Source organism: Hoplias malabaricus, chromosome 10 (genome assembly GCF_029633855.1).
Source record: "Hoplias malabaricus isolate fHopMal1 chromosome 10, fHopMal1.hap1, whole genome shotgun sequence".
In the NCBI taxonomy this organism is placed as follows: domain Eukaryota; kingdom Metazoa; phylum Chordata; class Actinopteri; order Characiformes; family Erythrinidae; genus Hoplias; species Hoplias malabaricus.
This window is the reverse complement of record NC_089809.1, coordinates 15806594-15830487: the sequence shown is the minus strand read 5'-3', so window position 1 is coordinate 15830487 and position 23894 is coordinate 15806594. Positions and strand designations below refer to the sequence as shown.

Here is a 23894-nt window from a genome sequence, read left to right as displayed (position 1 = left end):
ATATATTTGCCATTTTCAAATTTGACACCTGCACCACATTTCAAAGAAGTTGGCATTTGTGTTGATCATGTGTTGCAGCAGCTCCATTTCAGTGGGTGACAGATCAGAAATAGTTTAGCACCTGGACTCTTTTACTAAGGAGTCTTGCTTTTGTAATCCATGAAGAATGTGGGTGCATTGTTCAGCATATACTGTGCTTTTATAGATGTGCAAGTCATCCATGCCACGGCACTAACTCACCCATATATCATCACGGATACTCGTGGCTTAAACTGTGCATTTATAACAAATTGGAAGTTCCACTTTTCCAAAAAAAAGAAAAAAATATATATTTGAAATTTTGTCTTGTTACTGTGTTCAATTTAATATAGGGTTTACATGATTTGCATATCATTGCATTCTGTGTTTACATTGTTCACAGCAGCCTAACTTTTATGGAAATGGGATTTTAGCCAAAAATGGTGTTGACATTGTTAACATTAACACTAAAATTGTAAGTCAGTTCACTGTCAACTCACAGCTGTCTCATATTAGATCTGGGTGTGTGAGATGTTATGAAGGTGAGGATGTGATGAAGGAGGGTAAACTCTTTGGCTGGTGAGTCAGTTTGTCTGGTGTTGACGGAGAGAGATAGTGTTTCAGTTCATAAAATGTTGCTAGGGACCATCAAGTGGCGGACTCCAAGATGGAACAATTGGCCTTGTTCTCTTTGGGTGGGTAGGATAGCCATTAAAAACAACAATGCTAGCCAGCACTGGTGTCTGTTAACTGGTGTAGCAAAAAGAAGCAGTAGTTAGAGGCAGCATGTCCTTCTTACACTTAACAGGCTGATGGCAGTGCGAGATTGATGGCGTTATAGTTAATGAGATGGATTGGGAATGAATGGATTGAGAAAACCTTCCTCTAGCCCTAAGTTTAGGAGATTTAGAACTTTGGCCAGTTTAGACAGAGTTTAGAAGAGATTCTGTGGTAGACATTTACAGGGGCAAATAAAAAGAGAGGATTTTTTTCTGTCCTTTGAATAATAAATTAATGAAATGAGCTTTACCCTGATCCACAGTTTATGTTCCATGCTGTAAAAGGACAATATAAAGAATGAACTATTCTACCTTCTTTATATATCTTTCATACATAAAACAAGCTGTCATGTAGAGCTTGTGACATAACACAGAAATTAAGTAAATAAACAGGTGGTCATCCTAAACCTATTGTTTGTATGATTAAACAAATAACTTGTAACATAATTTAAAAACCAGCTCTGTGTTGGTAGTGGTAGTGGTAGTGGTATATAACATATAACAATTTTTGGGAAATTGAGGCAGAGAAGGATAATTATGGCAACTCCTCAGAATTCAGAAAGCATTGCTATATTCATTACAGCTATCTTGCCAGTTCTGTTAAAATGACACAGCATTTATGACATATGTGGCCAAAAACACCTCCTTGTAACATCGCAACACCATATATTAGACAAACACAGTCTGAGTCTGGAATTGTCTTAGAGTCTGTCTTACTGAGCTGCCTAACTGTCCACAGCTGTCTAATGTGTCAGCACTTATCACCCACATCTAGACTCAGGGATTACTCATAAACTCTAATTAGACAGTGGTGACAATGAATTTACTTCCCTAAGCTCAGAATCACCTCAAACTTTGCTGCAATGAATACTGTTCCTGTGTTTTTAATAGCGGCTTTATTTATATTTGCACTTAATGAAAAAAGAAATGGGCAGGAGTGTGGAGGCACTGCAAAAAAAAAAAAAAAAAACTTAAAAAAAAAAAAGTAGCCACGTTTCAACAGAGCTACTCTAAGGTAAACTTTCCTCTTAACACTCTGAAGGAAAAATAAAAGTACACACTTTCAGCAGTGTTAATTGCCACAATGACCCAGTAGTTGAAGGTGTGTCTAATATTTCTAAATATTTAGCAGTTATGAGGAACCAGAATTTAAGTGTGCATGCTACGACATAAAAGTAGATTGATCACTCCTGTTCTGAGACAAGCCCTTTGTGTCTCAACTGAACAAACGTCTTCCTGGAATTATGAATCACAGGAAAACTCACGTGTGGAAGCTCAGATTCCGGTTTACGGTGAGCCAACAATTTATAGGTCCTCAGATTGTTCTCAAAACTCCTAAAATAAAACACAACAAACATATTAAGAAGGCATTCTCATCAAATGCATAAGAACTCTTGCTCTGTTTGCAATGCAAACCTCAGTACATTTAAACAGTGTGTGCCAATGTAGTCTGTTTAGTAAGAAAAATACATATACTATTAAAACTCTATAACAAAGATCTTTCACAGCTGAACTATTTACATTCTTAATAGAGTCATAAATTCTGTGTTAACATATACAGTACTAAATATTATAACATTATTCCATCACATACTGTACCTGCCACGGAGCCTCACAGCATCCTCAAACCTCTTCTCATCCATGGCCTTCTGTACCTCCTGTGTCTGTTAGGAAAAAGAGATTTAAATGATTTTATTTTCGTACTTCAGTGTATTCAGCAGAGAAAATATAGATTTATGTTTAAATAAATAAAGACACAGTATGGGTTATATTTTTAAAAATTTTAAATGTTCAGGGCATTGTGCCATGTCCAGATCCAATTCAGGGTCCAGAGCCTACATGGAATCACTGGGAGCAAGGCCATGTAAAACATGTGTTGGCTTTAGTATAAAGAAAAGATTAAGTAAAAAATATTTTAAATGGACCTCTTAAGGAAAAAATAATTTAGAAATAATGATTTTAATTTACTTTTAATTCATGAAGGTATATTGTTTGCTGTTTAAAAGCTAAAAAAAAATGTATAGTACAATTTGTTCAGATTAACAATATACAGAGGTCCCAAAACAAGAAAAACACCCTTAACCTGGAGCTAAACTACATTACTTGTGACTGAGCATGTGGGAAGTCATTACTACACACCCACATGCGGTCACACACCCACATGCGCTCACACATGCTGCTGAAGCCTGGCCCTTGTCTAGAACGTACCATCTGCACACACTCCATGAGTGGCAGCCTCACAGCTTGGTTTCCACATAGAGACACCACACAGGCGGGTGTGTTAGCAGTGGTCTCCAGAAGAGCAAGCACGGCCTCCACGCCCATACGACTGGCCTGTGCGCGCACACACACACACAGGTTAATATAAGAATTCGTTATTAGGGTTTAAACCAACATTATGAAGAATCAAGCACACATTCAGTCCATACACAATTATATACGGTCACTATCATAATACATCCTTCTGAACAAATACAATTTTCAAAATGTAATCATGCAATTATTTTTTTTCCAAATATAATTAAACAGGTGCAAGATGAATACAGATAGCTGGTGTTACTGCACTGAAGAAAAATATTATGTTTCAAAATCGTTACCCATTACATTACTGCAATTGTTTATTCGCAATGGCTGTATAATAACGTTTCTGCATTGCATGCTGGGTATTGCAGTAAAAAAACATATAAGAACAACAATGTAGAAGGATGCATGAAGCACTGTGCTGCTGTGCAAACTGACATAATAGTATGTTAATGATAATATAACATTATAAGTAATTCAATAAATGAATCTTTCATGGTTGAATGCCCCATTCATATAGAGAATTAAAATATTATATGGACTCATACAAGTATGAGTATGTTTCTCAGATTCTTTGTTGTAATGTTGTTCAACATATAATTTACTTGACTGGATTAAGTTAGTGGATAGCTATAAAAGAGAAAACCTCAGAAGAATAATGGTAAGACAAAATATTGAGGTTCCAAATCACCCTTTCCATGCCTTGGCATGTTTTTTCTTTTGGATTTTAGGCTCTGTGGAAAGGCCTGGGCTGGGTGAAGGATTTAGCTTTGTGAGCGTGTGCTATAAGCACCAAATCTGTTAATGTGCTTACACTGAAAAAACCAGCTCTTCCACCAAATGCCCAGTAAGTACAAACAAGCAGGCATTTCACATTCTCTCTCTCTGATGCTCTCTCTGTCTCATGCTCTCTCTCTCACACTCTCTGTCTCTCACCAGGACTCTGTCAAAGGCCGATGGGGTTCCTCCTCTCTGGACATGACCCAGGATAGTCACGCGTGTATCAAAGCCAAGACAGCGGACCACCAGCTAAGAAGAGGATTCAAAACAAACAAAAATCAGACCACATCTTCCAACTGTAACTTATTTTAAATTATGCAGTTTTAGTGGATATCAACCTAATCTCTTAGATCTCCTTTTTGCAGAATTATTTTTAATCAGAAACAATTATTATGACTGTATTAAAAGAACAGAAAACCTACTGAGCCAGATTATGTAATTTGTTTTATTGTTATTTACATGGACAATGAGCAGAAGGTGTTCCTGATTTTATAAAATAAAGTATATTCTGTGCCTACAATATGTGAACATTAAAGGGCACATATTTTGAGCATAAAAAATATATATATGTGTACTGAACAAGAATGATGAAAATGAGAACAAAGAAGAAAGAGAACTGGGCAAGCATTATTAAAAGCAGAGCTTCTTTTCTACCTGTCTTACCGGAGCAAACAGTGGCTCAGTCTCATTTAAAGCAACAGGCACTGAAACAGGTTGTTCCCTAACAGGGCTTATTGTTGTATTTTGATTAAAGCATGAGACAGAAATTTCATTAAAGATCTAGGGACCTGTGTTAACTGGTGGAATAGGGGTGTAATTTGTTCATTTAAAGATGCTGAATTCAGTTTCCCTCAACAATGTATAAACACATTATTGTATTTACAGAGGCTAAAGCCAACAGCATCTATTACTTGTGGGTTGTTTACAATCAATGGGTTTTCTATTCTTTTAATAATCATAGGGGAAATAGTCAAAATTGCTATCCATTGAACAAGTGTTCAGCTACAGGTTAGGTTAAAAAAACAGCATTTCTTTAGCTCTTATTAACTGGATAAAAATACAGATTAAAAAAAAATATTCACAACTGAAAACCTTTCTGCCACAATTACAGCATATTATATCGTATTTATAAATTATTTCAGTAGTATAATAGTACATTATCATAGTATTTGGGCAACAGATCATATCACTAGAAAGGAGAATGAGAAATCAAAGATGCTGCAACATGCAGTAGCAGAGAGCTTCATTACAGAGTGCTGTCATGCACATGCAAAATATTAGAAAATGAACATTAAAGCAGCATATGGAGGGTTTTACTGTTCGCAAAGCAAAATGGTGGGCACATGTTTTACTCCTGCAAGGCCTGTTTAGCTGAGAATGATGTTTGAACTATTGGAGCTGAAGTATGGGATTATTTTCTACAGTACTGCACATGTTAGAGCAATGGCTCCAAATCCCTAATCATTCCCAGTTATGTTATCTGATGCTATGTATGTTTCTTTTGTGGAAATTCTAACAGACCTGACACAGCATTTGAAGAAATTAATAAGCTAATGGATTGAATTAGGTATGCTAGAGGAGGGAAATCACAAAACAATGTAAGAAAGTGCTCCTTGGACCTTTAATTAAGACACACTGTCGGGTTTTGTCTGCTCTATCAAGTATGCTTGAATTCTTTATTGGAATAAAACTACAGCTTTTAAATATGGTACCTACACAAAAATCAAGGGCCTTTAATCTGAATATAGTATGTAATACAAACTGTTTTTCATATTGATTGCCTTGCCAAATATAGTTGATAGGCTATATATATATATAGGGATTTCTGCACTAAGTTCAAATAACTTGAGAGGCTTATATAATAAAGGCAGAATCAATTTAATCTACACTCAGTCTGCTAGGCAACTAATGGAGCACTCTAAAGATTTCTGTGCAATAATTATGTGGGCAAACAGAGTGGCAGGTGAAGATGAGCAATGAGAGGGCTGCGCTGAAGTTGCTGTTAGCTCCAGAGTGATCCCAGACACCGAGAGTTTACTACAGCCATCTTACCACACACACAGCGTGTGTTTGAGCTTCCCACACAGGTCAAAGCCAGACAGTGAAGCCACACGAGAGGTCAGAGAGGTCAATGCAGGAGCAGTGCCGCCAACAAGCCTGCCGTACTTACATCCTTCACATGATCTGTGGTTATAGGCTTGTTGCTACGATCAATGGCGCCCTCTGCTACTATAATGATATTCAGCCTTTTCATTCCTGCCCGATTCTAAGTGAGGGGTGAGAGACACATTACAGGACACTGACAAAAATAATGGTAGTCAGTGGGTTCCAAAGCTGGAGACCATACTATGGAAGCACTTTAACTGTTAGATCTTCAGCTATTTAAATACTCTATTTTGGTTATGGTTAGGTTCAGATACATATGAGATCTGTTTAGCCTTTTGTCTGTAACAGCACAAACCAGTATCATAGCCATAATTAGATGTTTACTGAGGGTAAGGCACATGTCAGAACAGAATAGAATATTCACATCAACACATCAAAGATATATTATTGTTATTGATGGAATATTATAGTGCTATTTACTGCTTTGGCATTTAACTATGACATTTCTATGACTAGATTTCACTGTTACTTAAAAGCTCTATATATGAGGTCTGAGCACTGGACATTTACTCCAGAGCTGCTTCCACATCTGCAGGTCTCCATGCGTTTGGTCTTCCCTGACTGCATGCACCAGTACTCACATCCTTCACTCTACTAGAAGTAATTGCTTTCCCATGTCTGTCAATGGCTCCCTCTGCCACTATGATAATGTTCAACCTCGTACCTCGTGATCGAGTCTAGGGTCATGAGCACATTCACAATTCCACATAACATATGCATAAAAACATAAGGAAATATCATTATAAAAATCAACAAACATCACAGAAAAATGTAGAGAATGTTTTGATATATTTGACCTGTAATGCCTTTATAAAAAGACATAAAACAAATCACAGAGAAATAAGTTACAAACCATTAGACTTGTGTTACAGTAAATATAGCATATTTACAACAAATGGCATTTGAAAAATTTGTAGTTAAATTTGTAAATGCCAAAATTTTTAAACAGTCTCATAACAATAAATATTACATTTATATTATTGCCAAAATTCTGTGGATACATGTTCATAAATATATTTCTTCTGAAATCAAGAGAATTAATATGGATCTTGTCTACACTGTGCTGTACCAACAGCTTCTATTTTTGTTCGAAAGCTGTACACTAGGTACTGGAACATTCCTGTCAGGATCTGATTGCATTCAGCCAAAAGAGGCTTAGTGAGGTAGGCTATATAATCACTATATATATATTTTTTTTTTAAGTGTAACATTATCTATTGTTTCAAACACATACAACTAAGTTTCAATACATCTGATTGTTTGTACTGTTGAACTAAACAAAATGAGTATTCGTATAGCAGCTTTACAGGCATCGAAAAAATGTAAAAAATATTTTAATGGATAACCCGACTGAGTTGACAGTTGCAAGGAATACTCCCTCAAACCTGGAGGTGCAAACCTTTGGAAGAACCTAGAGTCACATAGTATCATTTCAAATGCATATAAATTTAAATGTATAAACCCCATTTCCAGTAAGGTTGGGACACTTTAAATCTGTCATTTGTTAAATAGCATGTTTCCTTAATCTCTGATGGCACACTGCCCATTTTATGATTTAATACAATATATTACAAAAATGTTACATATTACTCCTTTAAAGTTCAAGTAATGTAACAAAATACAGTATTTATTACATTTTTAGGAAGTGTCCCAACATTTCTGGAAATGGGGTTGGTAACTTAAAATGCACTTTCTTTGTTTTTTAATTAAGTATTTTACTGTTAGGAATGTATATTATTATTATTATTATTATTATTATTATTCACATAGGAGGTGACTATAAAGTTGAGTTTATTTTACCGCAGAGAGCTTCTCACACATCTTCTCCTCCCAGCCATCCTCCGGGGGCATCTCAGGAATCAAAACCCAGTCAGCACCACATGCCAGAGCACTGACCAATGCCAGGTAGCTTCATGTATGACCACAAAACACACACACAAACACACACACACACACACACACACACACACACACATTGTAAGGTGTAAATCTCAGAATATCTAGAAGAACACACACACACACACACACACACACATACACAAACCTGACACATTTTCGACCAAATCTCCTGCCTCCAATTCCAGGTCTGTCTGTGTTATTTTAACTATGGACTATTCAGCAGGGATGAGTTTAAATGGAGCTCTAAGGCAGCCTTGACCTAATGTTTAGAGGACCAGGCTTGTTACCAGAAGGTTGCCACTTCGATTCCCAGGACCGGCAGGAGCATCCATGGCTGAAGTGCCCTTGAGAAAGGCACTGAACCCCCAAATGCTCCCTGGGTGCCAGGGATGGCTGCCCGCTGATCTGGGTGTGTGTTCACAGCCCCTAGTGCACTAGTGTGTGTGTGTGTTCACTGCCACAGATGGGTTAAATGCGGAAGACACATTTCATTGTATGTTGTACAATGACAAGTAATTACACATTTCTTTTACTGTCCTGATGTGAAAACGCTTAAATTAACATTTGGTTTAAAGGTAAAATTCACCACATCAACACAAGCTTCTCATTTCACTGATGGTTAATGTGACAAATGCTTTATTTTTCATCCAAATGAAAACTTCTTACCCACAGTGTCTGCCCATTACCTCCAGAACAAATGTCCTCTGGTGACTGAAAGCACATATAGAAAATTACTTAATTTAAGCAATCATCTATTACAGGAAAATTAAAATGAGTATAAGTCATAAAATGAAGTTCTGCTTTCATATGCTTTTATGTTCACTATCAGCATATTTTCACTTTGGTTCTCAGGTTTTCACAGTTTAATGTTCCCAGCTATCAGTATCCTAGATGTTCTAATAAAGACTGTTCTTCAGCTCTAACCTCTGAGCGGTGGTCATGATGGCATCCACTACTTCAATGATTCTATGTAAAGCAGAGTCTGTCCCGATGGTCATGTCTGTGCCACAGAAGTCATTATCAATAGACCCAACCATACCCACGATGTGCAGAGCTGAATATCGCTGTACAGCATCCTCTTCAATAAGACCTAGAACACAGACCACAGAACATATTCAACAAGCCACATTCCAATACTGTATTTTCTTGAACTGAACTGATAGCTCTTTTGATAGAGTTCTTGAAGCCAAAATAGACACCCCTCTCCCACTATGCCATCAAATTAAAGGAAATTGTTTAAAAAAAACCTATACTAAAAATATTGACTGTGCCAATAACTCTCACAATTCACATGATAAATCATTTAAGATGAAAAGCTTTTTTAAAAAGGATATTAAAAAGATGGACATCAAGCCATGTATAAATATCCTAAGTGTTACCCCTATCCTGATATTGTCTGCATTTCTAGATTAAGTCTGAATTTAGGATACATTATTGATATTATTAATACAATTATTATCATTGTTGAAAATGTCCTCTCCAAAGTAGTTGTTACCAGTTTCACCCCGTTACCTAAAACGTCCTCAGTCACACAGAATTGCACCAACCAAAGAGGGTGAGGACCACATGCTTCCACTTAAGGAGTCAAATTGTTCCATAAATAGGGTCTCATTGCTCTGAAATTCTTCCATTCTAGAGGCAGGTTTAATCTGTGTTTGGAAAAGTGCCAGATACTGTCCTAATCTTTCAGTCTTTCAGTGTGATTCAGTTATAAAGCAGAATTCGCCATTCCTTAGTATTATTATCCTCTCTTTAAGATCTCAAACACTGACACATCCACACAGAACACATAAAATATAGCATATTATATATATATATATATATATATATATATATATATATATATATATATATATATATGAATGATTCAAATCTGGCAGAGAGGATTACACAGTGTGTAAGGCAAAATGTGTGTGTGTGTGTGTGTGTGTGTGTGTGTACCCTGCTGGACAAGTTCAGTCAACAGTCCGCTCCATTCCTCTCTGAAAAGGTTTGCTCCCGTCAGACTGCCATCTCCTCCAATCACACACAGGTTGGTGATGCCACGCTGCACTAGATTATGAGCTGCTTTCAGACGCCCTTCATGTGTGCGAAACTCTTTACATCGAGCACTGCCAATCACAGTTCCACCCTAGTGGAGGGAGGATATTGCAACTTTGCTGAATTCACATTACATTCAAAACGTTTTTTGAATTGCACCTAAAATTGTGTTAAAAAAAAAAAAAAAGAAAAATAATATAAATATATATATATTTTTTTTTTTTTCTAAACTACTTTGGGACTCTTTTAATTTATTAATTTAACGATTATAAAATTGAAATTTATTATTAATAATAATAATCTGACAAACTAAAATTTTCACAATACCATCTAATTATCAAAAGTGATTTTAAAAACTTTACTTACTGTATTTTAGTCTATTGCAATTATTCTGCAAATGATAAACCTTACAGAAAAATGTATATTATCAGCCAAGCCTACTATACAATGCTTTATTGTACTAAATTTGATCTATATGATTTATATATAATTTATGATATGATATGGCGTTCTTCTTTACTATCTTTATTATTTGTTTAATTCCGTCTTTAAAGCTGCTCCATGTATGAAGTGTTCTTTAAAAAATGTATTATTATTACTTGTATTTATTTTCTCCACCACAACATTCCTTTAAATTACAAAGCAGCAAGTTGTGGAAAACGTATTACATTTTTTTATTATTGCAAGTAAAGATTTTGACTGTATTTACAGTATTTACTGTGTTATTTTCACTCACTAAACCAGGCCTGAAATCCATAAATGTTAAACTACATCATAATTTAACATGTGTTAACATGTCATTATACTGCTTCACCACATGAGAGACCTATTCATAATAGATGTATGTGTAAATGTAGATTGCTAATTATAATATGATGAGATAGGTAGCAACATCTGGCAAAGAGGCTGTGTATTTAAAGTTTAAACAAAGTGTGAACACAGGCTTCTAGAATTTTTTTTTCCTTTTTGCTGGAGCACTACTCAACACTCTTCAATAGATTTCTTCATAGTTCTTTTATACTTTAACTTTTACACTTCAAAAAGAAATTAGTCCACAGTGTTTTTCTATCTGCTTCTTTGGTCTAAACTCAGAGTGTCAAGAGTATGTTGCCATGGCAACCAGTAACCTTGTCTCCTCCTCCTCACCACAGCTCTGAGAAAAGCAGCTGTATGTGTGTGAGAGAGAGACAGAGAGAGAGAGAGAGACACACAGAGAGAGAGTGAGAGAGAGAGAGAGAGAGAGAGAGAGAGAGAGAGAGACAGAGAGAGAGAGGATGGGAGGGTGGGTGAGTAAGAGTGAGTGTGTGTTTCTGTATCCGAGGGCCACAAACTTCTCATGACACTCACCACTTGCAGCATGCTGGAGACACTCTCCCATGTGGCCTCCTTTATGTTATCACCCCCATCCACCATACCCTGATATCCCTGTGGGTCAGCACATTCACAGACACACACACACACACAAAATACATTTATTTATTAGCACATCTTTGTCATTTACTTACACAGTTACAAGAGCTATACTACATAATAATACATATATGTAGTGTGTGTGTGTGTGTGTGTGTGTGTGTGTGTGTGTGTGTGTGTGTGTGTGTGTGTGTGTGTTTGTGTGTGTGTGTATGAGTACATTCGAATTACATTCTGAAGTGGTGGAACAATAAAATATATATATATATATATATATTTTTTATTGTGAATATATATATATATATGAATATATATATATATAAATGAATGCACTTTGCCACCTTTTAACATAAGCTTCAAAAAAGCACAACCTTATAAAAGTGTAATTGTTTTAGAAGTGAAGTCCAGTCATTTGAATGAGGGCGGCTAAATGTGGAAAGTAAGCTCTGCCCATCTTAATCTGTATAATCTAACTGGATCTGCTAAGATGTCTGTTTGTGATCATTCATTGTTGGTCCCATGAAAGAGTGTAAGTGAGAAAAACTCTGAAAGTGAGCATATTGTTGATTTTTATACATTGGTTTATTTTAATACATCTGGCTGTTTCCAGATATTTCTGCAGAATAAGACTACATATAATGACATAAATCCTTTTCTAGTGACATTATCATTAAGAACAATGTCTGTACCCTCCCTCTATGTTTGACTAAATATTTATCTGTTCTTAATATCTGTGCAGTAATATGTATGCTTCTGCAATGCTGCAATTGTGCTACAACTAGGCCACTTGTTCACTGTGCGAGACATATAAGAGTGATATTGAATAAATGACATAGTGCCTGTTCACTGTTTTGCATGCGGTGTGTGAATGGAACCACATGCATACGTGATTGAGCTTTAATGACTTTAGGCTCTTATATAAGCATGAGAGGAGACCCCCACATATGCACGTGCAGGAACAAACACACACAGACAGACACACACACACCCACAGCCAGTGCTTGGTCAGCACCAGTTAGCTTCGGGTCCAAACAATACATTTAACACAATAAAGACTGGATTCCTTAGCAGGATTTTTCTCAGAGACTGGCTTTGTGAACAGGCAGCAAATCAAATGGAAAGAAATGCTTCTTAACCACAAATATGCTGGGCCACATATCTCATATTTTGCTTTATATATTAGGGCTACAAATTCAGCAACATTTACACAGTAATTTCAGAATATTACGATCACCTCCTTCATCAGTGGTCACTGGACACTGACCGCAGGACACTGTTCGCTGAATATTTTTGGTTGGTGAATTGTTCTCAGTCTAGGGGTGACACTTGGGGAGGTTTAAAAATTCTGGCAGCACTGCTGTGCCTGATCCACTTAAACCACACACCAAACCACCACAACACCTGCCAAATAATATCTGCTCTTTGATGGCGCCATGGGCGACCTGACCATTGAAGAACAGGGTGAAAGGGGGCAGACCATGTATGAAGAGCAATGGATAAACTACAGTCTAATTGCATAACTATAAAGTGTTCCTGTATTGCCAGTGGAGCTGAGAGAATGGACATATAATGAAGAAATGATGTGGTCATTATATGCTGATATGATCAAATATATCATCCAATACATATAGTTTACTTAAGATAGTCTATGCAAGCTCCCCAGTGCTTTGGTCACTTTTCATAATAGGAAAATGTCATACCATTAATAAATGAGAATATGAATTTTAAACCTATTTAACATCACCATAAGCTATTTAATTCCATGCATTCTTAATAATTGGAGCAAAAATAAATAAAATATTAGCTGTATTTGATGGATGCTGTTTTTGCATCTAGTACATCTACCTTTGTATAATTAAATAAACGTGCACTGCACAATGTAATCAAAATCATATCTATCTGCAAATTAATTCATATTAATCATTAAATCAAAGCACCCTCACTGAAATAAAAATGATCCGTTAATACCATTCTGTTTCAAGTGATATATTTAAAAGTTTATTTTAAGCAAACAATAAATCAATACACACACACATGTGCGCGCGCACACACATACACACACACACACACACACAAATTCTACCCTTTCCATAAACACTGAATCCAAAGACCAAAACAATACACAACGCCTGCCTGCAATACAATTATATCAGAACTGCCAATCTCTTGTGGCAAGATGCCTAAAATTCATGTAATGTGAATACACTGTCTAGACATCCTAGTTTACGTTGTAGCCTATAACAGCATAACAGACACTGCATGACTAAGGTAAACTAACAAGGGTCTTAATGTGTAATAGCCCTTTTCATAACCACTTTCATATCAGATAAGGCTCTGAAGTTAATTTCTCCTTCCATTTATTGTCAAAAAATATGCCATATGCATTGTGGAGGAAAAAAAGAAAAAAAGAAAAAAAAATAACTTACCTCATGAATGAAATATACTTTGGCTCCCACATAGATTCCCATTCGGACCACAGCCCTGACCGCTGCATTCATCCCTAGACAAAAGACACTTAACATTAGGAAAGCTATAGATAAAAGTGATGGCTCAGTCTATGATAATAATTAACACCAATTAATATTAATTAATATAAAAAATTTGCATTACTAAAATTGTGATGTCATAAAAATAGACAGTAACAGGCTTCCTGGTTAGCAATGCTAGACTGTATTTATAAAAAAAAAAAAAAAAAAAAAACTGATATTCATTAACCACTTATCCAATTCAAGGAGTCTGGAGCCTACCCGAAATCACGTACACTGGAGGGGCTGCCAGTACTTCACAGGGCAACACACACTCACAGCTATGGACACTTTAGAGTAGCCAATCCACCTACTAATGTGGATTTACCACTAATGTGGATTTAATGTGTGAATTTACCACAATTCTACTACTATTGACATTATACATAAAAATTTATATTTTATATATTATATATTATATTATATTTAAAATAATTTTTAATTTAGACAGTATAACACATACTTTTGGGTTATAGATATAATTACTTCTTATTCCTATGAATACCTCCTTAAGGAAATCAGAGTTGGCTTTTCTGCAAACAGAGAATCATACAAAATTCACTTCAAATCACAATAAATTAATATGTTAGCAAATTGTTGTGAACAAATTGGGGAAATAACACCTTTAAATCCTACAGCTCTTTGCTGCAGCAATTTTTCTACCTCTTGAGGTAGAAATAGAAGTCAAAGGGAGAGCATGAGCAAATGACAACATTTCCTTGTCACCTAGGCCTCTCTCATGATCTTTCATCTCCCTTATGATTGTGTTTCACCCACAACAAGGGCATTGTGGTCACCGTGATTGAATTTTAATGCAGTTCAGCCTGTTTTTAATTATGTAAATATTCACAACTAAAGCCAACCTGTATAAAATATAAACGTAATGAGTGCTTAAAGGACAAATATTTATACAAGCTTTGTGTCCATGTTTTGTCTGAGTTAAGGATTTAAATATTGCCTTGTAAAGGAGAATTCCACTGAATTTTGTAACATTTAAGTAAAACTTTATAATCAGACAAATACAACATCTGTGAAGATGCTGTGAATTGAAAGAATTGATTGCAGAGAAACACACAGAGCCAGATTACTTTACAATGGAAGTGATAGGAACCAGAGAACACACAGGAAACTACAAATGCCTGATATATCATTTGTTATTATTTCCTCCCTAGTCATTAGTATTCTTCTGCTCCAATCCCAGAAAAGGGCAACAGTAGCAAAACTACCAGAAAGGGTTAATGCTAGCTATAAAAGGATGTTGTCAGAACAGTGCTTTGCAGCTTGCTGTGTTGCATATGGCTTGCACAGATGCTCTGGGCAAGGTTCTGCTGGACATTTTGGGTCCTGGCATTCATGTATTTGTTATTTAATGCACTGCATACCTAAATATTGTTACAGGCCAATTACACCTCTTCATGTTAACTGTATCCCCAGATCCCTAATTGCATTGTTTGTTTTTAGCAGCATAAGGCCAGTGTGTTTAGGAATTTTTCTGAGGCGCGCACACACACACACACACACAAACACAAACACAAAGGCATTAGACTCCTTGGACATCTGGTATCTGGGTACTAACAACAGCACTGTCAACAATTCTAAGCCTGTGAGTGTCCTTAGAAGTGGGCATTTAGCATTAAACCACAGAATTAAATGATGCAATATCCCTTTAAAGACTGAGTGTCTGTGTGTGTGTGTGTGTGTGTGTGTTTTCCGTCTGTTTCAGTTCTCTCTCTCTCTCTCTCTCTCTCTCTCTCTCTCTCTCTCTCACTCTCACTCTCACTCTCACTCTTCCTGCCTTGTTTGGTAAAACTCGCTCTAGCTCCTCCTAAATCATGACTGTCATCCTGAGTCTTATGAGGAAGTTAATAACTGGTTAGAGGGTAAGTCAGTGGAGGATTAAAAACCCCAGTTTCTGGGCCTCTTTAAACAGCGCTTTCTAATGCAGGGATATAACTGTATTAAAGCCTTGTTTTCACATTATATACCAAACTGCCCCACAATGAAACAAGAGATGATGTGTAATGGTGTTACTAGGCAACACACTTGGACAATCTAACTCCAAACATAAGGACCAGAGCAGGCAGCAATGTCCAATTATTCAGGAACTGCAGCTATGTGATAAGGCCTAGAGATGAATCAGCATAAAGCTAGCTGTACTAACACCAATTTGCATGCATTAAACATTAAAGTAATATTCCTTTCCAAGACATGACCTAAAATGGCAACCTAGGCATTATGTTAACTGTTAACAAAAACTTCTAACTATTTGTGTGTGGAACACTGAGTCTTTTGGATATGCAGTGAATTATTTATCATGTCTGATATTTTTGATTAAAAAAATGGAAATATGTTCCAGCCTGGTCGAGTGTCTCCTAGAGGGGATTAAACGCGCTCAGAATTAGGCTGTAGAGCCATTAAAATATGTCCTCTGGATAGCCACATACTTTCCAGAAGAGCTGAAGTGCCTTTTGCAATACAAATCTAATTACCCATCATTAATACTTGAACTCACTGATGTTACTGTATCTGAATATCATCATGTACTCACATCAGTTTTCTCATAAATACAAATCCATTTTTATAAAACACAATAACAAGAATCCGTGATTTGGTAATTCCCTTCAACCTTTATTTAACCTTAAAAAAGTAAAAACCAACCATTTCAATTTTTATCACTGACCAACATAATCATATATTGTAAATGACATCTTGTAAATATAAACAAAGTTTGAAATGTATGCATTTAACACTCCAAACAAGCTGGGTAAAGGGCAAAATAAGTGGATATAAAAGGAGTCTTACAAAGAAAAAAAGGGGTCACCAATTTATGCCACACCTTATGAGAGAACTGAGTTTTAGATTCAGGAAATCCAGAGAAATCTCAGTCCATGAAGGGCAAGGCCAGACACCACTGTTGAAAGAGTGTGACCTTATAGACTGCAGGTTGCACTAAATGAGAAACTGTAATGCTATTGTGATAAATATAGCCACACAGGCTTCAGAAAGCTGTTGTCACAAAACATCAAGAAATGCAATTTGAAACTCTATTATGCAAGGTGAAAGACATACATCAACTGTATCCATAAATGCTGCCAAATCCTCTGGGCCCAAGCTCACCTAAGACGGCCTACAAGATGGTGGAAATGTGTTCTGTGTTCATATGAGTCCATGTTCAGCCTTTGTAGTGAGGACCATGAGTAAACTGTGCCAAAAAAGAAAGGAACTATCCAAATTCTTATCAGCCAAAGGTGCGAAAAAATACAATACCTGCCATGTTTTAGGGATGCATCAGTGCCCATGGCATGGGTGAATTGCTTATGTGAGAAGGTTCCATTGATGTAGAGGACTATAATGGGATTTGGAGAGACATGTTCTGTCATCTGGGTGACATATTTTCTGAGTAGCTCATGGCTATTTCAGCAGGACATTGCCAATCCTAATGACACATAATGAAGAAGAATCCAACAATGGCAGCTACTAACTGATAAGCAGTTGAAGTCTTGTATCAAGCAAGAAGAGGGAATCCAAACTCCAAATGCAATATTTCCCAAAACTAACAATAGGTAATTATGTAATTATAAGAAGGTTGAAGTAACATTGTAGTAAGCATGACTTTTGTTCATATTTACAAAATATTGTTGGTCAGAGAAGACTAAAATCACAAACAAACCACAGATTCTGGAGACATCATCATGACTAAATTCCCTTTATTATAGAAGAACCACTGGACAAGTAGGTGTCTGAAAGCTTTTTTGTCATACAGTATTAATAAATAAAGTCATGAATAATCAATAAGCATAAGAATGTGAGAAACTATCTTACCATGGAATACAAAATCTAGACATAATTAACTTATCAGAAGAGAACAGTGCAGTGGTTACTTATGCTTTATTAACTTCACGTTAATCAAAAATCCCAACAGCATTATGCAGAGAGACTCAAATATCCAAAAGTAAAACCCAAATCTATACAAAGGGCTAAGCATCTCTGAAGACCCTGATATGCTCTGTATTTATGTAGGCTTTTACATTAGGCTCTAAGAAGCACAATATCAGTTCGATAAAAGCACATTTTCCCCTACCAAAGAAAGAAATCCCCCTATTTCCTTAGTCATTCATATGTATAGTAACCTAGTTTCTCTTTACCAGAAGGATCTTATCATATTTAGTCTCAAGTTTGTCTTATCTCACTTTTTTTCTTTTTACGACACTTTATTTTCTTTATTTGTTATTTCTTTTCTTTTCATTCTTTTAATTCCAAGGAAATTCCATTTCCATATCCCTACTGTATTTATGCATTTGGAACAACTGACTCTGGTCTCAATCATTGGCTGGTTCAAATAAACACAGGGCACCACATTTTTATGAGAAAATGCCAGTCCTCTGTCTTTTGCTCCATGAGCTGCGAGCCAGTAGTCACGTAAAAGAGCACGGAACCTAATCCCCAATCCACAGCTGTTTCCATTTAAATTTGAGTTAAATGAGAGGGCTTGGGGCTAAAAAAAACCACAATAAATAAATAAATAATACAAATTGTGCTCTGATGTCCTATCACAACTACTAACCCATTGTTCATTTCTTCTATAGAGGGAACATGAACTGAATGTAACATTTTCTATGTAATGAGAATGCATTTCTATGCATGCTTAACATGTCTAAGCTAGTTCCTAAAGCATGACATAGAAACAGGCTTAAGCACGTATATAAAAAAAAGTCCATTTACATATGTATATAGAATACATTTTGCACAGATCATGTTCTATCCATAGCACAAATAAGCAGGTTATGTATAAATGAATATTTTTCAATAGTATTTTTTAAAAGAATTGCAGTGTAAAATGAATAACATGCATAAACCTATTGTGTACATATAAACAAAGTCTTATGGAGTATGATAATTTCATCATCAAATATAAGCTTGAAATATGGATGAAATCTAATTATATAATGCCAATATTTATTCAGCATGTGTATATTTGCTATGGCCTTGTGTCAATTCTTCCTGTATGGATTTTCATAAAAACTTAAATGTGAATTCTCAAAAAATTATACTGAATATCATATATTCCTATGTACAATACACCAGGGGCCTTAGTTGCTAAGATTAATTTATACATTAACTTGAAAGGTAAAGCCTCATAAAAGAAAAGTCATATTTAATTGCAGACTTACTAAAAGTAAATTAGAAGAATTTCAGCAGTACTCTTTATACTATAGTGTAAAATTTTCCACACTAAGTTTTCAAAATTATGCAAAAGCTGAGGACTTAAATATATGCTGAAACGCAGTTCTATTTTATTAATGAGTCCCTTGGAGTTTCAGTTTACCAAGTTCATCTCTGTTCCACCAGAACTTCCTGGGCTCAACCCAGAACTAATACAAGGTAATACAATCCTTAAGTCTAGCACAAAACACGGTTACACTTTTATACTTAAGCTCCTCTCTCACATCGTCCTGCTCCTGCGTGACTAAACATCCCTTCACTGCTGATGCGCGGTGACGTCACCGCGGGTTTTCCTCTGACATCACCCCGGCATTAACCACGAGGGGGTAAAGTTAGCCTCACTTTTGCTCATCTATGCTCACGCACCATTGATACCGTGACACAACACACTGAGGCACCAGGCAGGTCTATCACCACAAGCACTGCGCATGCGCCACAAGACAGCAAAATGAGACGGCAGCACGGCTGCCCAAAGAGCTTCCTGGTTTCCTTTTAATACGAGACGAATCAAGGACATCGAGAAAGATATAACGCAAAATCAAGATTTGTTGGTTAAGGTTTTCCCTTTTATCAAAGGAAGACAGCAGGGTCAGTGCGCCTAAATCGCACGTGATGCTGCGTGTTAGTCGTGAAAAAAACACTCCGCAATGCAGAGGAGGGAGAGAGAGAGAGAGAGAGAGAGAGAGAGAGAGAGAGAGAGAGACTTTACCCAATTAACGAGAGGATATGCAACCATGCTATTAAAAATATCAATTTTAATACTCCGTTTTTATAATATCCTTAACACCGTCCACATTACATGGCTTCACTTTTTCAAAACTGACCGGCGTGTTAACACAAGCCCTTCTGGCTGGCACGATCCGGCTTGAGCGCATCAATAAGTCAAGTTTTTTTTTTTCAGACAGTAATACGTTAAGGGTCCTTTAATATATATAAATGATAGATTGGCTATTTGAACTTGATCTTAAAAAATCTAGACAGTAAAATAAAGTTAAAAAGCCTATCTAGATGGCTTTATGAAGTTGGTTCATCTAAAAGAGTGTAGGCTACCTACGTGGGATGTGTACTATGATAAAATGATGGTACCACGCCTATAAGAGTTTTCATTCAGAGTGTTATAACTCCAGTTATGTATTAGTCTTGCCTGCCTTTACCCTACTCGAGTTTGTAATTTTCCGTTCCGCCTTAACTGCTGCACCACTTTCATTCTGATGCTGAAACGAATCTGGCAGTCTTATTGAAATTTCTCTTTCCACCTTAAATGGCGCAGCAGTTAAGGTAGAACTGAAAATTCCAAAAAGACCGGTACTCTGAATTAAAACCTGAAGTCACCTGGATGAAATTATGATTTAAGGTGGAACCTTAAATTCCAATACGAAACTGGACTTAGATGTCACATCTGTGATGGACCTTTTTCCAGTGTCCATCCTGTGCTCGCCCTCTGTTCAATGTCATCCGGCACGATTTAGGCAGTTACCTTGCGCATCTCCACCGCTCGTCAGAACCGCGATGGCTTTCCCGGCTCCGGTGAGATTCTCAAAGAATTTCTTGTTGTCCGGCTGCGCCATGTTCACACCTCTCTCTCTCACTTACTCACACACACTCGCATACACAGACACAGGCACACTGACGACCAGGAAAACAGAAAGAAAAAAAAACAGCAGAGAGGGTAGAAGAACGCAGTGAAGTCGTGCCGGTAAAGTGATACTCTCCGCCCCCTTTTTCCTGTCTGAGCTCAAGCACGTCCTCCACACTCTGTCTCACTCTGACTGACAGCTACACCCGACCAATAACGAGTAAGATCACGTAGACATTCTTTTGGACCAATCACAGCCTGAATAGGAAGTGTGGGCGGGGCTAGAGTACATCTACTGTGATGGTGAACTGCTGTGAGTGAAGGCCTTTCTACTGTAGGAAAGCACAGCAATTTGTGTTTAAAAAATGGTCACTTTTAAAAAGGTCTTAAAATGTTATTAAAAATATTCTTAATCTTGATAGACATAACTGGAAATAAAAAAAACTGAACAATTTCTACCGGTGCCCGCATAAAAAAACCCACATTTTCTCTGAATACTCATAAATAAATAAAAAGCTATAAAAATAAGGCATACAAGATTTTGTCACAAAAGTGATGATATAAACAAGTGTTATTATTTATTCTTTTATTACTTTTCTGTACACCGCGACACTGAAATGGAGAAGCGGAAAAGAAAATGTATGTATGTATGTATGTACTTTTCTGTAACTTTGTCCTGTTCAGGGGTCTGGAGTCAAGGCAGGAACACACCTTGAAAATGGCACCAATCCATCACAGAGCATCATACACTCACACCATCATTCAAACGATTCAAATTTACAGCAGTGGACACATTCACACATGCCCATACCTTCAGACCCTCAGACTATGGACACTTTTGAATTGTCAGTTCACATGTGGTTTTGGATTGCGAGTGGAAACTGGGGAATATACTCCTCACAGAGTGTGACCTAGGCAGGGATTAAACCCAAAACCCCAGCACCCTGGAGCAGCGACACTACCTTTTGTGCCACAGTGCAGGCTTTTTATACATTTAAAAAGTGAATTTATACACATTTAAAACAAGAATGTGCAGTAATAAACATGTGTAACCATAATGGAAGATACACAATTATGCAAGTATTGTTTTTACTTTATCGTCCTAAAATGGACCCTATGTAAAACCAAGCCAGACCAACAGGTGGCGATGTAAACAAGGTCATTGAGGTCGTACAAGCTGTCTTCACTTTTTTTTTTTTTTTTGGGCCTGTCTTTGTTTTTACTTGTATATAGGTTTAGACTAATCATTGCACAATATCTGTTATTGATAAAGACTGTAAATAATCAAGGAGCCAAAGTGTGATTTTAAAAAGGATCATTTAATAACGTTTAATTATAACTGACTAAAACAATCAACATCTTTCAGTAATTATCTGTAATTATCATGAATAAACTATAACTAATACATGTAATTTTTAATGATAATAATTGCATAGTATGTTTTATTTATTTACATAATTTGTACTGCATTTTGAGGGCCTATTTAATTAAAATATATTGAATATTTAAATATTGTTAATAATAGGTTTTTCTTATACATTTATATACTAATGATGAAATCCATATTTTATTACATTGAATATTAGTTCTTAAATACTAATGAATTGCTTAAATTCAGGAGAGTTGATTTCATTATGCACCCTCAAGGGTGTATTCCTGCCTTGCGCCCAATGATTCCAGGTAGGCTCTGGACCCACCGTGACCCTGAACTGGATAAGCGGTTACAGATAATGAATGAATGAATGAATGAATGAATGAATTATTTTATTATTATTATTTTTATATATTTAACATGTCCAGGAAAAAGAAGTGCTTCCAGATAATGTACTGGGGCTTTTCTGTATTCGCACTAGAAAAGAAGTCTCACAGCTTTTGTTACTTTGAAACATTCTCTTGGAAGATATTAAAGATATTAAAGTTAATAAAAAAAACATTTCTTATTTCACATTTCTATTTTACAAATGAAATAGTTCCATACTGAGAAAGGCTGAGATTTTCAACAGTTGTTTTGTTAACTCTCAGAACTTTGTTAACACAATTTTCTGAAATATTCATTTTAATTTTAAAACTTATATATATATATATATATATATATATATATATATATATATATATATATATATATATTATATATATATATATATACAATTATATATATATATATATATATATATATGAAAGATGTTGCAGCTCAGATTTATATTTCACAAATTACCTTGAACCTATCAGAGTTCAGTATTTCAAAATATATATATGAAGCATATGAGTAGTCAGACTGTACTGGTTCCCAGAATGCAGGTTTGCACAATTTAACAAGCCTCATAGTTTCTCCTTTTAGGTTTAACTTAAAATTCATTAAAAAAAGCTAAGGTAGAACTATAGGACATATAAACAGCATATAGCCATTTCACAGTAATAATTATATATTTTAAGAGTCAAACTTAAGCCTCACTCATAGCCATTTAATGTTGAATAGAAATTTGAAAAGCTAACTTTATTTTAAACTAAGCTTAAGCCTTGTATCTAATAACCCATAAATAATAAAAACTAAAACTATAAGGTGCCCAGAATGTAAATGGTGTGCAATTGAAGCCCATCTGCAGATCTGCTGGGAAGGGATACATTTCTTTGAAAATAACACATAGACAGTTGTTTAATTTTTCTCAGACAGGCACCCAGACAGTGCTGCTTTGTTTAAGCACATTCCCAGACAAAATACATTAACCTGAGTTAATACAAAAAGTTCAAATTCAGCACTTCCACATTCTCATTCCAAATTCTAGTGTATTGAAATTGTATTGTAGGCTACACCATATATCAAAAGGTTTTTAGATACCTCTTATAAAAACTAAATGCAGCTACTTTAACATGCCCACTATGCTGACACAGACATCCAGTTGTGCACACAGTATATCCTCCATAGTTTTCTGGAGCTACTGCACATTAAACTAAGTTTACCAATCCTAGTTTTGGCTACAGGGTTATAAATCCCTTTGGAATTGGACTGTTGCACAGTCTATCTGCTTTTTTTTTTTGAGAGGAAACCAGAGCACCTGGAGGAAATCCACGCAGACACACCAAACTCATCAAGACAGTCTCCCAGAGCAGGGATTGAACCCACAACCCCAGCCCCAGGACACTACGTGCTGTGCTACAGTGCCGCCCTTGTAACAATCT

At 36.1% G+C, this 23894-nt stretch overlaps 1 protein-coding gene across 5 annotated transcripts in view; it reads right to left on the bottom strand.

Annotated features, from left to right (window-relative positions):
- pfkpa (phosphofructokinase, platelet a) overlaps positions 1 to 20852 on the bottom strand; it is a 38028-nt gene extending 17176 nt beyond the window's left edge. For 3 of the 5 annotated variants that reach the window (XM_066683250.1, XM_066683249.1, XM_066683247.1), the window contains exons 1-12: positions 20619 to 20852; positions 13820 to 13893; positions 11331 to 11408; positions 9885 to 10074; positions 8868 to 9033; positions 8610 to 8654; positions 7845 to 7953; positions 6049 to 6144; positions 4035 to 4127; positions 3006 to 3131; positions 2397 to 2461; positions 2063 to 2132 (exon numbers count right to left, since the gene is read on the bottom strand). In XM_066683250.1, coding sequence (XP_066539347.1) covers positions 2063 to 2132; positions 2397 to 2461; positions 3006 to 3131; positions 4035 to 4127; positions 6049 to 6144; positions 7845 to 7953; positions 8610 to 8654; positions 8868 to 9033; positions 9885 to 10074; positions 11331 to 11408; positions 13820 to 13893; positions 20619 to 20709 — 1203 coding nt within the window. In that variant the 5' untranslated portion in view covers positions 20710 to 20852. Of the gene's footprint in view, positions 1 to 2062; positions 2133 to 2396; positions 2462 to 3005; positions 3132 to 4034; positions 4128 to 6048; positions 6145 to 6625; positions 6722 to 7844; positions 7954 to 8609; positions 8655 to 8867; positions 9034 to 9884; positions 10075 to 11330; positions 11409 to 13819; positions 13894 to 20618 lie in introns of all 5 variants that reach the window. The other 2 variants (XM_066683248.1, XM_066683246.1) reach the window with 1 other exon arrangement.
- Between the last annotated feature and the right edge of the window lie 3042 nt (positions 20853 to 23894).